Here is a 17,626-nt window from a genome sequence, read left to right on the forward strand (position 1 = left end):
ATACGTAGGCTTCATATAAAATCTACGGTGTACAAGTACACAATGCACAATCTATGCATTGTATACTTGTACACCGTATGTTTCGTATGAAGCCTATGGTTTCATATTTTTTTTTCCGGTTCTTTTTGAAAGAAAAAAAAAACTATACATATAAAAACTACTCCTAACCAATAATGCGGTAAAATTTCGGCAAAAAATGATACATACTTCGTTGTTATTTGAAGACTTGATTGAGAGAAAATAGTAGGCTAAACCAAGAAAAAAATAGGTAAAATGACATAATCAAATAAATCATACCGAAAAGCTCTGAAAGAATAGACAACGGATCACCAAAGAATAGCCCATTGTATGAAACACAAGTCAAACTTCAAAATTTTATATTGACCGTAGTCAAACTCTGTTTGATTTTAAAGGAACCTAATCGTCTATGGTTTCATAATTAGGGGTGTAAACGAGACAAGCCAACTCGTGAGAAACTCGAGACCGACTCGAAAAATACTCGAAATCGACTCGACCTTAATCGAGCCGAGCTCGAGCTCGAGCTACTCGAGTACCTTATCGAGCCGAGCTCGAGTACTAAAATACTCATCTTGTACGGCTCGCGAGCTTAGTCGAGCTTATTGTAATTTACATATATGCCATTTTTTTTAATTTATTAATTCTTAATCATTAATAACATAATAAAAAAAACTAAAAAAAATGCCTGATAAGTGATATCCCTATCCGTCGATCCATGATCCATCTAAAGTCCTAATTCCCAAACCCAAAAAAAACCCTTAAACCTTCATTCCCTTAGCTATCGGTATCGACTATCACTAATTCGCTATTCGCCTTATCCCCTGAGACCCTGACCCCTATCGTTCGTTCAGACCTTCAATCCTTCACAATTCGAAAAACACAGATCGCCGTTTGCAGATCGCCGACACCTCATCCGTTGCTCCACATATCGGTTGCCGCCTGTCGGTGCACTATCTGTGCTCGTCGCCGCTAGTCCACCATTCATAATCGTCGGCCTTTAGTTCATCGATTGTTGCTGACTGCTGAGTAAGAACGTAGAACGACACATACATACATACGATTGAATGTAAGTCCGTATTTCTTTCTTTTTCTTACAGCAATATTCGATTTCTTTTTCTTACAGTAATATTCGATTTCCAGCTTTTAGTTCCTTTTGTGTCTTACAGTAATAGTCCATGTGTATGTAAGTGATAGTCTCTTACAGTAATCATTTGATTTTTAATCTGTAATCTATAAAACATGATAATTGTTAGATCTTATTATGTGATTTAAGAATTCAAAAGGGAAAAATTGAGTATGGGAATTCAAATTACATACCGAATAAGATATATTGCAGATGTAATAACAGAAATCTTGTTTGGATCTTGTCATTATTAAGCCATTAGTACTTTCATATCAGTTTTATTACCATTTAGGCTTACACAAAAAAAATTAATTTATTGTTTCAGTATCATGCAAGCTTGCTGAACACTGTTTATGATTCTGATTCTGGATTTCTGTTGTTAAATTTTAAGATAGAACAGCTCAATTCTTTTCTTTTTGTTGGCTGAAATATTAATGTTTTTTTGTTGGCTGAAGTATTAATGTATTTATTTGTGTGGTAACTTTTCTGATTTGCAGATGGAATCAAACACACCTTCTGATATTTCATCAGCTCCAAACTCGCAACAAGAGAATGATGGTTTGGTAAATGACAGAAACACCCATTCTACAAACAATGAAGAAAATGCAGATGAAGGGAGTTCCCATTTTCAAAAGAAGAAAAGACCAAAGACTTCTCCAGTATGGGCAGATTTTACTGAAGTTAAGATGCCTGATGGGACTATGAAAGCACAGTGTAGATTTTGTAAAGGTCGACTCGCCATAATATCAAGCTCGAGTACTAGTCATTTGAAACGACACTTGAAGACATGTGGCCCAAAAGCAGCTCATGACTTGAAACAACAAAAGATCACTTTGCAAGCAGCTGATTCAGGATGCAATCAAGAAAAACATGTCACTCCCGCCCTTACTGATGGAAAGTTTGATATGATGAAAATGAGAGAGTCTGTTGCGCATTGGATACTTATGCACGAGCATCCTTTCACAATTGTTGAAGAAGAAGGATTTAACATGATGCAAAAGCGTGGAATGCTTGAATGGGAAAATGTCTCACGTGTTTCCATTAAAAAAGACTGTGAAAAAGTTTTTGAGATAGAAAAGAACAAGCTGAAGAATTTATTAAAGTCTATTTCAAAGATTAGTGTGACCACGGATATGTGGAAGTCTACCAATCAGAAAATCGAGTATATGGTTCTTACAGGCCATTTTGTTGATTCTAATTGGCAATTACAAAAACGTGTTCTTAGCTTTATTCACTTACCTCCTCCTCATCGCGGGCTTGAGATTGCTGACAATCTTTACAAGTGTTTTAAGGATTGGGGTATAGAGAATAAGGTGTTCACTATTTCCGTTGACAATGCCTCAAATAACGATTCGGCTGTTAGGATCCTAAGTGAAACTTTTTCAAGGGTTAAAAAGTTGCCTTGTGGAGGAAAGTTGTTTCATGTACGTTGTTGTGCACACATCTTGAATCTTATGGTTCAAGATGGACTTTCTAGAATTAGCTATATTATTGAGGATATTCACGAAACTGTCACGTTTATCAATCAAAATGAAGGGAGACTTAATTTGTTTTCTGAGATTGTGCAACAGTTGCAATTGCCACATAGAAAACTTATTCTTGAATGCAAGACAAGATGGAATTCAACATATCAAATGTTGTCGGCTGCAATCAAATTTAAAGAGGTGTTTCCAATGTACAAAGAAAGAGAGCCACGCTATCTTTGTTGTCCTAGCAATGATGATTGGTTGAAGGTGGAAAAGGTATGTGAAATCTTAGAAGTTTTTGACTCTGCGACTAATATCATCTCTGGGAGTGAGTATCCGACTTCAAACTTATTTCTTAATGAAATTTTTAGAGTGAAAGTTTTGTTGGATAAGAAGTTTGAAGATTCTAACGAAGATGAGTTTGTTCATGACATGGTTAAGTGCATGAAACTAAAATTTGATAAATATTGGGGAGATTGCAACTTAATGATGTCTATTGGTGCTATTTTAGATCCTAAGTGCAAAATGAGGGTTATTGAGTTTTGCTTTCCTAGGATGTATCCTGGAAATGAAGCTTGTGAAAATATAGACAAAGTGAAAAAAGCTTTATATGAATTGTATAAAGAATATGCAGATGAGTATTACTCTAGTAGTGGTGAAGGAAATGGCGAAAGTGATGGTTTAAGAGGAAACAATGTGACTATTCAAGCTTCATCTTCTGGTTGGTCTGAGTTCGCTCAATTTGTAAGAACAGTTGAAAATATACAACCACAAAAATCCGATTTAGATAATTATCTTGAAGAGAGTTGTTACATTTGTGAAGAGGATCCAATACCATTTGATGTTTTACAATGGTGGCGGTCAAATTCGTTAAAGTATCGTATATTGTCACGCATGGCTCGAGATATACTTGCAATTCCTATCACCACTGTTGCATCGGAAGCTACTTTTAGTGTGGGTAGTAGAGTTATTGACACATATAGAGCATCCTTGGCTACTGAAACGGTAGAAGTCTTACTTTGTGGTGGAGATTGGTGTCGAAGCCTCTATGGTTTAAAAAGAAAGAAAAAGGCATGATTATTTGTTTTTCATCACCTTTAATGTGTTTTTATAATTTCAATTATATTTATTATTCTTGTGTTTATACATTTCAGAAAGAGAAGCAACAAATGGAGATCAATCTTCCCATTCCATAATAAGTAAGTTTATTTAAAATGTTGAAAACAAATTTTTTTTTTGCTGTTTTTTTTTCTTTTTTGCAGCTTTTTGTAGTTTTTTTTACTGTTTTTATGGTTTTTGGTTGTTTTTTATTGTTTCTTTTGCAGTTTTTTTTGTTGTTTTTACTGATTTTTATGCTGTTTTTAGGTTAAATAGTTGTTAAATAATTGTTGTTTGCTGTTAAATATTTTTTTTGCTGTTTTTTTCTTCTTTTTTTTTTTTGCAGCTTTTTGTGGTTTTTTTTTTCTGTTTTTTCTGGTTTTGGCAGTTTTTTTGTTGTGTATTTTGCATTTATTTTGTTGTTTTTTATTGATTCTTGTGTTGTTTTTAGGTTACATAGCTGTTAAATAATTGTTGTTTGTTGTTATTTCATCAGGTAGAAGCTGAAGAAGTTGTTTTGATGCTGAGTTGGTATATTTCTGAAGTATTAAAAGCTGTTTTGCATTGAAAAATGTTTATTTTTTGTATTTTGAAAGTATGCAAAAACGTGGTTGATGCTATTTTGCATTAAAGATTGTTTATTTTTGGTATTTTGAAAATATGTAAAACTTATGACATATATGGACTATGGGTGATGTTTTATTGATATTAGACGTTTAATTGTGATTTTTTTTGGTAGTTTGGACATTAGAATATGGAATGTTTTAATAGTTATTACTTAATTTAGTGATTTTAAAATATATATACATATATTAGTCGAGCCGAGCCGAGCCGAGCTCGAGACTGTCGAGTATTTCACGAGCCCGAGCTCGAGTTTAAAATCAAGGCTCGAGTCGAGTTCGAGCCGAGCTTCGAGCTCGAGTATTTTTGTCGAGTCGAGCTTCGAGCTTTATAGTGTTCGGCTCGACTCGGCTCGTTTACACCCCTATTCATAATAGGTTATTTTGGGATAAATAAATTTTTTTTTTCTAAAAATGGATAAGCCGTTAAGAATTTGAACTATTTTAATAATTTTCTAGTTATATATAGACTTTGTAAAGCTGGTCAAATGTCAAAATTCAAATATCACAATTAAAAAAAAAAAAAAAGATTAATATAGGTATCTCAAAAGAATTGCAAGCTTCAAAATTTGTGTTAAAAAAGAAACCTATTTGGGTTTGAGGTAATGGGAGGAACACAACGCAAAGCAAGTACCAATGGTTGTCACTTATTGCTTTGATTTTTGAGTTCATCTTTATTTAAAATAAATAAATAAATAAATTGATTTTAATATATATAACAAATAATGTATAAGAAAAAAGTTTAAATTAAAAAAAATGAAAATACATAAATCAATGTTAGTTACTCATTTTAGAATGTTATGAATTTTTGAAAAAAAATCAAAATATTTCAAAATTTATAAGTTTTTTATATTTTATTAATGGACATACAATTTATGTTTTTTATGTAAAATTTGTATTTTTTATTTTTTTCTACGTCAGTTCTCGTCATACGAATAAATGTGTATCAGATTGACTTTTAAATTCATATTTATTCACATGAATAAGGAACGAGATAAAATATAAATATGATACATGGTCTATGTATATTTGGATAAAATATATGAAAATAAATGAAATGAAAAATTAAAAAATTATTCTTATATCAAAAAAACTAATATCATATAGATATAAATGTTTATTTATAAAGAATATAAACTCATGAAGTTTAATATATTCCTTTTTTTTCAATAAAATAAAATATAAAAAAATAGTAATTGAGGTTTAATCTCAAATCTTTTTTTTTTCTTTTTTTCTTTTTCATTTTCGTTTAAACATTCTCCTATCATAAGATATCCATATCCTATATACCTTAACTAGATTGTTTTGTTGAATTGTCAAAGCATCGCATTTCAAGGCAATGTTGTGTGTCATATTAAACTCAATTTGAGAATAATGATTTCTAGGAGGCATTTGTTTTGCGATGTGACATTCAATTGTGAAGGACTCTTCGATTAGTTGCGATTTTAGATTGTATTTGACCCTTTAATGACAACTTTTGATCTTTTGTGCTTATTAAGTTCCTATATAACTGACGATTTTTGTGCATGTAAATGAGACATAAGCACTGTTTTGTTAGTCATTTGAGTCTTTGTTATATTGATCTTGGTTTGTATTCTTGAGTTTAATATGCATTATATTTATTATTATGAAAAAAATATCTATTTTTGTTATGATCCATATAATTTTGAGCACATCATTTGTTATTTGTTGTTGTTGAAAGGTAACGAAGAAGATAAAGGCAAACAAAATCGCATCAGCCCAAAAATAGAATTCAGATGGCCCAACAAAGCCCTAGACTCCTAAGGTCCAACATAGGCCCAATACCGAAAAGCCCAAACTTCCAAAGCACACTTGTAACAACCACGAAAATTTACCAAAAAATTAAACTTTTCAAAACCAATCCAGGTAGATAAAATTATTCAAACACCAACATAGTTCACAAATTGTTTTCAAAACAGTTTCCTATCAGAGTTCCCAGAAATCCCAAGTCATAAAGTGTGAGGATGTGTACGTCACGCCTTCGTCTTTCCATGGTCACCTGATGTACTTGAAACAATAATCAATAAATGTAAGCTCGAAGGCTTAGTGAGCCCCCAAAATACCAACATATACAAACCAAACAATATAATAATAAACAGTATGCATAATGAGCCTTCAGCATGATTGGACCGCCTCGCAAGTCCTACAGCCTATCTGGACCGCTCCCGAGCCTTTGGCATGACTGGACCGCCTGGCAGGGCCTAAAGCATATCCGACCCGCCCTGGGTATGTTGGCCTTTGTAACAACGTAAATTTTCAAAACAATTTTTCATTTTTCAAACATAACATGTCTCGTACAAATCATCTCAAAACTCAAGTGTATCAAATGTTGTCACGGTAAAACATATCCCAGAATCACAAATACAAAATCCTCTATCGGTGTGTACAAATCATGATGGCGCCTTCTCGCGATCCTCGCTAGTACCTGAAACACATATCACATAACACGGTAAGCATAAATGCTTATTGAGCTCCCCAATATACACATACAACACATAAGCCATTCGAGGTTATAACTCGGTATGACCCTTCGGTTAATGTGTCTCAGCGGGACCCTCCAGTCCCTTAGCTCTTTGGACATTATGGTCCGGTCTAGCTCGTTGGACCCTTCGGTCCGGTCTGATCGAGGACCCTCTGGCCTCATGAGTCGTTGGACCCTCTGGTCCGGTCTATATAACGCATAGCATACACATACACGATGCACATAAATCTCAAACATACACATACACATACACATAAGACCATCCGGTCTGCACATAGATACCATTCAAGGTAATGTATAGTGAGAAGACCCACCTCGTAAGATGTCTAGAATACTCTCATGCTCGAATCCCTGATCTAGCCTCCGCCTATCAAAATGATAACATCTCTAATCAATACACTGCTTACATCCTTCCTCTCTAAGAATGGGTAGAAGGCTGTTCTACCCCTCCCTGACCTCTCTTAAATCAGTTTGACCAACCCTAAGGTCAACTGAAGTCAACTCAGTCAACGGTCCAACTTTGACCATACTCGCTGAGTGCACTTGGGTGACTCGGCAAGTCCATACGTGTCTTCTGACTCCTTCTAAGGCCTCACTCGACTCGTCGAGTTAACCTCTCAACTCAACGGGTTACCACTGGTCATGAATCGCGAGGCAACCCGGTCCGAATCGTCGAGTTCTCTCATGGACTCGACGAGTTTCCTCCATGGCATTACTCATTTGATCCTCCGAGTTCAGATCTGTTTCTCTAACTTATAGATCTGGCCTTCTAATACCCAAACATCACGTAAAGGTCTGAACTTGGTGTTTATGCATGGTGTATCTTGCATTATATACCATAGAAACCCCATTATTGCTTCCTAGTTTCAAACCCTAAGGTTTACTCTACTAAGGCTTCATACTTTCGGGCTCATTGGACCTAGAAGGGTCCAGATCTATAACACAAACTTGCAAGAGGGGTTTGAGGCATTCCAAACCCCCAAAATGAAGTGATTAAGCTCTAATCCCAAAAATGGAATCCACACAATAGGGAAGAAAAGGGGTTCGATTTGGTACCTCAAAATGAAGCTCCTTGCTTGAATAACTCAAAACAAAAACCTCCTCTGGTCCCTCTTACTGGAACTCTTCTCCTTCCTTGCAAAATACACCAAATAGCTAAAGATAGCTCTTTCTCTCACTCTCTATGCTCTCTGGCTCGCTAGGGTTTATCAATGTGTGTGTGGCCGCCAATGAAGGTTATAAGGTCCTTTATATAGGGCATAGGCCCAAAGATTTAGGGTTTTTGTCCACGGTGCAGACTCGTCGAGTCCATTCATTAATCTGAGTCATCATTCGCGACCTTACTCGACGAGTTGACGCGTCAACTCGTCGAGTTACTCCTCATATCTCAAAAATAATGTCACACCCCCAAACCAGAACGGTGGAAACGTTCGGGGGCGGAGGACGTCATGTTCAGTATCATAACAGTTTATAGAAAGGAAAGTACACACCACCATATATAAAGGTTTTAAAAATGTTTACATCATTGTATTCATTACATGTCCAAAAGATAAATGCATAAACATCTTTCAAAAGAAGTAATAATGCCAGCGCATTATTCACCAAAAGTTGATTTCCAAACCTGCTTAACGATTCCCTGAGAATACAAGTTATTTCAAAGAAAAAGTGTCAACAATTAAGTTGGTGAGTTCATAAGTGATTTAGAAACATTGAATGCCATTCCAAAATGAGTGTATATATTTTCCAAGAAAACCCCATATTTCCTTATAAAAGTGTGAAATGCATGAGAATGTTGGTATTGAAAAACGTAGATAGTTGAACCAAGAAAATCCCTTATTTTCCTAATAGTTGTTTGTTTAATGTCCAAGACTAACATTTTGAAGCAATCCACATGCTTTAGAAAAGTTTTAAACATAGATTTCTATAATACACCCATTAGAAGATTTCAGTTTGTTAGATAATGATTAACCGTAGTAACTACTTATTCATTATTCAAAAGTACTATAATAGTTGTATATCCGATGAGTTTTATAACCATACTGAACATAATATGCCTGTAGCGACGTTCTTCAGGCGTCGTAGCGTTATGACAAACTGTCACCCCAAAAGACGGATTGTAGCTAACAGTCAGGGCGCGGGATCATGGCTTCCCGTATAGATCTATACACATTTGACACGTTCTCCGAACGGGAGACTCTGGTTATAGACAAGACTTGTAGCGATACCTTTTATCTAAAAGGCAGTGTTTGAAGATATACACGTCTCATGGATTCTCAACTAAGTCTGTATTAAAGTGATAGTTTTGTATGCAAAGTTTATCCCTTTTCACAATGTTTGACCAACATAAATTATAAGTTTTTAGAATATATGAAACGGTTTTAACAACGAAAGATGCTTTGGTGTTACTAAAAACTTTCTATAAAACTATTGCATGCAAAGTATAACAAGAGTTTCCGCATAATAGAACTAAATCACAAGTGATTCATTTGATAGAAATGAGTAAATGAGATTTTACACGATAATAACAGTATGTTTACTTGTATTCCTCCCCTAAAAGAGTATAAAAGCATTTAAAAGGTATTTAAAGAGTGTTCGAAGGGGGATATAAACTCACTTGATAGTTTGAAGATAGCAAGATGGAAAACCGGACAGAGTTTCGCCTCGGGAAACGGACTTTTCTCGGGATTCTCGGGAATCTCGGGAGTAAAATCGACCCTCGGGACTTGAGCAAAAATGACCAGGGCTTCGGGTTTGAACGGGCACGGAAATCGAGGCAAGATCGTGAGAGAAAGGAGAGAATTGAGCATTTTTTTCGGAAAGCCTCGCATTCTATTTATAGGGGGTCTGAGAAGCCTCGTACGCGGGGCGTACGCTCGTACGCAGTGCATACGCGTACGTCATGCATTACCGAAGCCTCGACTGCCTCGGCTTCGGATGGGACGGCGGGTCGGACGGGCGGGTCGGACGGGTCAGTAGCCTCGCATAGGGCGACGTGGACGATTCGAGGCCAATACCCTCGGGTACGCAAGGCGTACAGGGGTACGCGGCGCGTACCTCGGATGAGGACGCTGACTCCTCTTCGGATAATACTTGATTTTTGAATTAAATAAATATATAATTTATTTAATAAACTTCAAAAATTCATATCTTCTTCATACGAACTCTGTTTTCGATGGTCTTTATATCCACGCGTAGGTGAGACGACGCTCTACAACTTTCGTTTAGACTCCGTTGGCAAATTCCAAAATTATTTTTATTATTTATTTTATAACTCATCGTGTTTAAGGAATTTCTTCAAAAATTCATAACTTCTTTATCTGACGTCGGTTTTTGCCAGACTTTTTACTGCTGAAATACCATTGTCGAGACCTTCGATTCTTGTTTAGGTCATTCCGGCCAAAAGTCGATCGATCTACGATTCGAGTTTTTAGCTGTCTGCTGCTAAGCCGAACTTGGAAAAATCTAAATTTCAATATACGAAGCCGGATTTGAGCATTCTCTTTAAGTATGATCCCGGTTTAATGATATTACACATAATAGGAAATTAAATAGATACTTTTTGGGCATCTTATTATCAAAGTAAATTTTATTACCCCAAGAGGGTTACAATACTTGACTTTTTAGGTTATTACAAAGAGTTGAAATATCGGGTTGTTACATCATCCCCCCGTTAGAGGGAATTTCGTCCCGAAATTTTAATACAAAATAGAAGTCTTAGGGACTGAGGAAGAGGTGCGGATACTTTTGTTGCATTTGGTCTTTCCGTTCCCATGTGAATTCGGGTCCTCTCTTAGCATTCCATCGAACTTTTACTATTGGAATGCGACTCTGCTTCGTCCTTTTAACTTCCCTATCCATGATCTCGACGGGTTCTTCCACAAAGTTAAGATTTTCGTTTAGCTCGATTTCATCGAGTGGAATTACAAGTGTTTCGTCGGAAAAACACTTTTTCAGGTTCGATACGTGGAATACTGGATGTACTTTGTTAAGGTCGACTGGAAGTTGGAGTTTGTAGGCCACTGGACCAACTCTCGAAATGATTTCGAAGGGTCCAATGTACCTAGGATTTAGCTTTCCACTCTTCCCAAAGCGTATCATGCCCTTACAGGGTGAGACCTTCAGTAGAACACGGTCGCCAATCTGGAATTCCAAGGGTTTACGTCTCCTGTCGGCATAGCTCTTTTGCCTATCCCTTGAGGACTTCAGTCGTTCTCGTATTTGCATGATCTTTTCAGTCGTTTCTCTGATGATCTCCGGACCGGTGAGGGTGCTATTAGGGACTAGACCTTTTGCCAATTGTGTGTCGCCCACTTCCGTCCAATACAGGGGTGATCTGCACTTACGGCCGTAAAGGGCTTCGAATGGAGCGGTCTTGATACTAGTATGGTAACTATTGTTATAAGAGAACTCGACCAAAGGCAAGTGAACATCTCCTGCCTTGCCAAAGTCGATTACACATGCTCTCAACATGTCTTCCAAGGTTTGGATCGTCCTCTCACTCTGTCCGTCAGTTTGTGGGTGGTATGTCGTACTCATATCCAACCTTGTTCCCATGGATTTTTGCAGTGATTGCCAGAATCTGGAAGTGAATCTGCTGTCTCTATCTGAGATGATGGACATCGGTACGCCATGAAGTCGTACGATCTCCCGGATGTAGGTTCTTGATAGTTTTTCCATCCTATCAGTTTCCTTGATCGGTAAGAAATGGGCTGACTTGGTTAATTTGTCGACGATTACCCAAATAGTATCTTGGCCACTCTGAGTTTTGGGCAGTTTGGTTATGAAGTCCATGGAAATCTGCTCCAATTTCCACTCAGGTATTTCAGGTTGCTGGAGTAGACCTGAGGGTTTCTGGTGTTCTATTTTTATCTTGGCGCAAGTTAAACACTTGCTCACATAAGTAGCAATCTCCGCTTTCATGTTTGGCCACCAGTAGAGTTGCTTGAGATCTAGATACATCTTTTCCGACCCTGGGTGTACGGAGTATGGGGTCCTGTGTGCTTCGCTCATAACTACCTCTCTGAATCCACCAAACTTGGGTGTCCAGATCTGGTTCATGAGGTAGCGTGCTCCGTCACTCTTGATTTCTAAGTTCTTGTCCATTCCCCTAAGGGCCTCACCTGCCACGTTTTTGGGTTTCAAGGCCTCTAATTGAGCCTCCTTGACTTGCGCTGACAGGTGCGAATGGATCGACATGGCTAATGACTTCACTCTTCGGCCAGAGTACTCCTTTCGACTAAGGGCAACGGCTACGACGTTTGCCTTTCCCGGATGATAGCGAATCTCACATTCGTAGTCGTTGAGCAATTCGACCCAACGTCGTTGTCTCATGTTTAACTCCTTCTGGTCGAAGATGTGTTGGAGGCTCTTGTGGTCTGTAAAGACAGTGCACTTGGTACCGTAAAGGTAGTGCCTCTAGATTTTAAGGGCGAAGACCACTGCTCCAAGTTCTAAGTCATGAGTGGTGTAATTGACCTCATGTGTTTTCAGTTGTCGTGAGGCATATGCAATAACCTTTCCCTTCTACATTAGCACACAACCCAGCCCTTTCTTCGAAGCGTTGCAATACACCACAAAGTCTTCGGTCCCTTCCGGAAGAGAAAGGATAGGTGCACTGCAAAGGGCTTGTTTCAAAGTCTGAAATGCAGCATCTTGCTTTTGTCCCCAGTTATAGGTCACACCTTTCTGGGTTAAAGCGGTAAGAGGCTTTGTGATGCTTGAGAAATTCTGGATGAACCTTCGGTAATAACCGGCAAGACCTAGAAACTGGCGAATTTCGGTTGGTGTAGTTGGTGCAGACTAGTTTTCGATAGCCTTGATCTTTGAGGGGTCCACGTGGATTCCTTCCTTGCTGACCACGTGACCGAGGAAGTCCACCTTTCTAATCCAAAACTCACATTTTGAGAATTTTGCATAAAGTCTCTCAGTTCGCAACGTCTCTAAGACTTGTCTCAGGTGTTGACTATGTTCCCCTTTATTCTTTGAATAAATGAGTATATCGTCTATGAATACTATCACAAATTTGTCTAAGAATGGACGACATACCCTATTCATTAGATCCATAAATACGGCCGGGGCATTGGTTAGTCTGAACGGCATCACTACGAACTCATAATGTCCGTATCTCGTTCGGAAGGTCGTCTTGGGAACATCACTCTCTAGGACACGCAGCTGGTGATATCCCGACCTTAGATCGATCTTGGAGAAGTAGTTGGCTCCTTGGAGTTGATCGAATAAGTCGTCGATTCGGGGCAGGGGGTATCGGTTCTTGATGGTAAGTTTGTTGAGTTCTCGGTTGTCGATGCACATCCTGAACGATCCATCTTTCTTTTTCACGAACAACACGGGTGCTCCCCATGGCGAGAAGCTCGGCCTGATGAATCCTTTTCCAAGTAGTTCATTCAGTTGGCTGGATAGCTCCTGCATCTCTGTCGGGGCTAACCGATAGGGTGCTTTGGCTACTGGGGTAGCTCCGGGGATTAGATCGATTCTGAATTCGACTTGTCTTGCGGGTGGTATTCCTAGAAGGTCCTCGGGAAACACGTCGGGAAAATCGCATATGTCGGGCACATCATTGTTGTCCTGGATTTCTCGTTTCACATCTACAACATGTGCTAAAAATGCATGACACTCCTTGCGTAGGTACTTCTGAGCTTGGATACTTGATATAATACTAAGAGTGGTACTAGGTTTGTCGCCTAAGACAAGGAAGGTTTCGCCGGTTGGCAGATTAAGGCGAACGGCCTTTTCGTAACATAAAATGTCCGCACGATGTGAACTCAGCCAATCCATGCCAATGATGACTTTCTAATCATCTTTCCATGGATTCGATCTTCTTTTGGTTAAACTCATTCCCTTGGAGAAGTGGTCAATGGAAAGCTTTTGATGCGGTGATCATAACTGCTTCTTGGCGTATTTGGAATTTCCGTAATTTCATTATCTTTGAAACGGTGTTGCCTAGGAAATCGATCATTTTTTATGATGTCGTAAAAAATTCTTATTTTTGGGTCACGAATAGATGTAGTAAAGCTAATATCTCTTGGAATTCATGGCTTCGTGATCCTGCATTTGCTTGTAATTTATTATAATTTTCTTTTTCTAGCTTCTTGCTAGTTTTTTTTAACAAAATTCCGTCGTTCCAAAAAATAAATATAAGTTGAAAAATAAATATTTTATTTAAAAGCGGTAATTTTTTATAACTTAATAACTAATAATAAAATATATAATTTCTATGTAAGAAACTATTCGCAGGAAGAGTTATTTGTCGTCACCGTTTTACACGGACATGTCTGATTTTGAAAATACGTATTTCTCTTTGATGAAATTTCAGAAAATAATTTGTTTTGGATTAGACTTAAATAAATAAATAAAATATCTACGGAAAGTTTGAAAATACATATTCAAGTGAATTTAATACAATGGGACCCATCTAACGTCATTTACGAGTTTCACTTGGCCATTTACAAACTGTGACTAATGGTACAATAGTTGTGATAAAAAATTGATATTAATATTAAAAAATATTAGTTGAGGTAAAATTACAAATAGATGTTTGTAAAAAATACAAATTGTTGTAGAAAATAAGTTATACATGGCTACTTGCTAACATTTGGTTGCTTAAAACCAATGAACTTGTTAGATAAAACCCCAATGAATAATTTCCATCTCTTTACCTTGTCTTTAAATTCGTACTCGATTTTATTTTTTTTATCATTTAACTCTTTTACATCTATTGAACAATTTCCGTCTTACACTTCATCTTTGTATTAATTGACATCATATAGATTCAGATTAGTGAGGCATGAAGATGGATTAATAGCATATGTTTATATATACCTAAGCCATCTAAATTATTGGTGCCAATGTGTCATACAACGATCATTTTCAGATATTAGGGTTATTTTCACATTAAAGAAAAAATAAACATGGTTTGGGAAGGACCACACAAGGATTCATGTCATGAAAGATTTGTCCCATCACATAAATTTCATATTAATACATTCTATACAAATCATAATCATATGATGACACGATTATAACCAATGCAACAACTGATCAATTGGCTTATTAAAATTGTTAGAACTTGAAACATACTCAAATTCATTTGAAACTATAAATATATCATATGCATATTATCTACGAAATGATCAACGTTGTGCTGACAACAAAACAACAAAACTCTGATCTTTTCGGATCTGATTTTCAGATATTCTCAAATAAAGAATAGAAGACCCTAGAGATGGTACATATTTCACACATAAGGAAATATATGAGTAAATGCACACACATGAAGAAGACCATAAAACCAATGATAACCTCAAGACGAACAAGTTGAAGATGGGGGGCTCATAAATTATATGTGGATGCTACCTCATTGAGGTAATGCTTGACCCATCATGTTTGTGGGTGATGCCCACACCTATCATCATTTGAACATGACATGTATACAATATGTTACCTATACATATGTACATACTATCTTGTCCTAAATCAAATATACTATTCTTTTATTCAAAATATACATTTCCAAGAAAAAAGAAATACCAAGTGGGAAGTGAACCCCACAAAGAAAATTTGTAATGACCCAAGGACCCCTACCCACCCTACTCTAAAACTACCTCATGTCCAAACATCCTCTATATAAAGAAACCCATCCACCATTCTCTGCCACAATATTCTTCAAACTCAACCACTTGTTTTTGCCAATCACTTCAGAAAACTCACTAATCTTTTCTCTAAATCATCACTTATCAAGTTCTTGTAGAAGAGAAACACATTTTCGGGTTTAATTTTGTTAGTAAAACAATGAAGATGATGGGAAGCAATAGCATGGGAAGATCAAAGAGAAGGGTATCAAGTAAGCTTGGAGGAGTTCTTAAAGAGCAAAAAGCAAGGCTTTACATAATTAGGAGGTGTGTGGTGATGCTTCTTTGTTACCAAGATTGATTTGTTAATTCACTACATCTTCCTTAGATTTGTTCTTAAAAGAATGTGTAAATAGAGACATATATGTGTAAGGAACTTCACAATTTTGTAATCCTACATATTAGCCTTTACATGGCTTCATTGTATATTATTAGCCTTGTGTTTTTTAACCCTATCATTTTGTTTTTACTTTAATTGTTAGATGTATTAGTTCGATCCAAAACTAAGGGTTAAATTTTCTTTCTAGCTTTATATTTGAAATCCAGCGCAAACCAACCATTTGTTTTTGGGAAAAGGCTCTACTAAAACATTATACTTTGCAATAATAAATAATTTTGGACAAATTGTGAGGATTTAATTGTAGTTTTTTACTTTTTTTTTTCTTTTCATAACTATGGTTTTTTTTTTCTTAGGGAAGACCAAGCAAAAATGATTTAAAATTTTAAAACTTGTTCAAAATATCTGAACTATATATCATCATCCTGAATTAACTCAGTGTCATGAATATTATAACAAGTTCTTTTTGGATCTGACAAAGACTACAACATTCTTCTTTGAAAAGTTTAATGTTAGAGTTAGAGTAATAGATTTATTAAGCGTGATAGTGATAAATGATATCAATTTAAACTATCCCATTTCTTGATTTATATATGTAAAGTGAATTTATATATCTGAAAATCTGGCAAAGTTTTTAAAAATTATGTCGACTGAAATGTTTTACGTTTTATAAAAACACAACTAATATTTTAATGAAAATGTTGTAAGTTCACTAATTAATACTTTATACTATGTTTTGATCATGATCCACATATTTATTTATTTAAAATATGTTTTTAGACAAATTTATCTAATTCTTATTCCACAAGGTCAAGTGTAGAAGACACTCAAATATTGATTACAAAAGAGCTTGATTCTTCACATTCTTTATGATGATGCCATATCATCAGGTTTATATCTTAGATACTTGAAAATAATTAATTATCTATATCAAATCTATTAGAACTATCATTGGGCCATGATTAGGCCTAAATGGGGTAATAAACTCATTGTTAATTAGGGAAGATTGGTATAAAATAATAAGTGGTGATATTTTGGTATTTGTAGGCCCATTAAGCATTAAAAGTGGTCTAATCTCCAATTCTTCATTATTACAATTTTGGTCAAATCTTAATTATTTTACCAACTTTTCCTAAGTTCCATTTTTGAAATCATGACAATTAGTGCCTTAATCAGCCCAACATCATCACAAGAAACGCTTTTTTTTCTTAATACATATTTCTAGCTTCAGTTAATGTAAATTTAATAATATTACTTCAACTGTGAAGATAAATATGTATTATGCCCAAAAAGATATCGTCAAATCTAATATAGATGTATATGATATCAAATTAAAACGTAAAATAAAAAGATAAACAACTCCACCATAGAAGCATAATAGTTGATGTGCATAATTCTATATAAAATGTTCAAGTTTCAAACACTACCAAACTAAAATATTGCTAATATTATACAATTGATCCACCATGTGGATTTGAAAAGGGTTTACATAGGTTATTCGGATGGTGCAATTTATTTATTTTTTAAAACACATGTTTAGATAGTGCAGTTTATTTACTTTTTAAAACACATAAGTTCAGATGATGTATTTTATTTATTTTATAAAACACATACAAATACATGTCTTATATATATTTTGAGTTTTATATTTTTCAATTTTTAAAATCCACATTTCCTTTGTATTGTAGTAAATTATGTTATGAATTTGGATTTAATAAATAAATGGTTTTTAAATTACTAAGCCATTAATAAAGAAACATAATGCATCCAACATTACCTTAAGTAGATACTTCGTGGTCAAAACACAAAAAAAATA

At 35.8% G+C, this 17,626-nt stretch overlaps 2 protein-coding genes across 2 annotated transcripts; both read left to right on the top strand.

Annotated features, from left to right (window-relative positions):
- Positions 1-173: 173 nt before the first annotated feature.
- Positions 174-4,273, top strand: LOC111877636 (zinc finger BED domain-containing protein RICESLEEPER 2-like). The gene is made up of 9 exons (XM_052770810.1): positions 174-178; positions 1,116-1,183; positions 1,292-1,356; positions 1,467-1,559; positions 1,639-3,658; positions 3,762-3,806; positions 3,933-3,964; positions 4,094-4,105; positions 4,202-4,273. The coding sequence occupies exons 1-9, from the start codon at positions 174-176 to the stop codon at positions 4,271-4,273; spliced, it is 2,412 nt and encodes an 803-aa protein (XP_052626770.1).
- Positions 4,274-15,485: 11,212 nt separating this feature from the next.
- On the top strand, positions 15,486-15,923 carry LOC111894477 (small polypeptide DEVIL 4-like). Its single transcript, XM_023890553.3, has one exon. It carries the CDS (start codon positions 15,634-15,636, stop codon positions 15,772-15,774), a length of 141 nt encoding a protein of 46 aa, XP_023746321.1. The 5' UTR covers positions 15,486-15,633; the 3' UTR covers positions 15,775-15,923.
- Positions 15,924-17,626: the final 1,703 nt, after the last annotated feature.

The sequence above is a fragment of the Lactuca sativa genome, chromosome 4 (assembly GCF_002870075.4).
Source record: "Lactuca sativa cultivar Salinas chromosome 4, Lsat_Salinas_v11, whole genome shotgun sequence".
NCBI classification, from domain to species: Eukaryota; Viridiplantae; Streptophyta; class Magnoliopsida; order Asterales; family Asteraceae; genus Lactuca; species Lactuca sativa.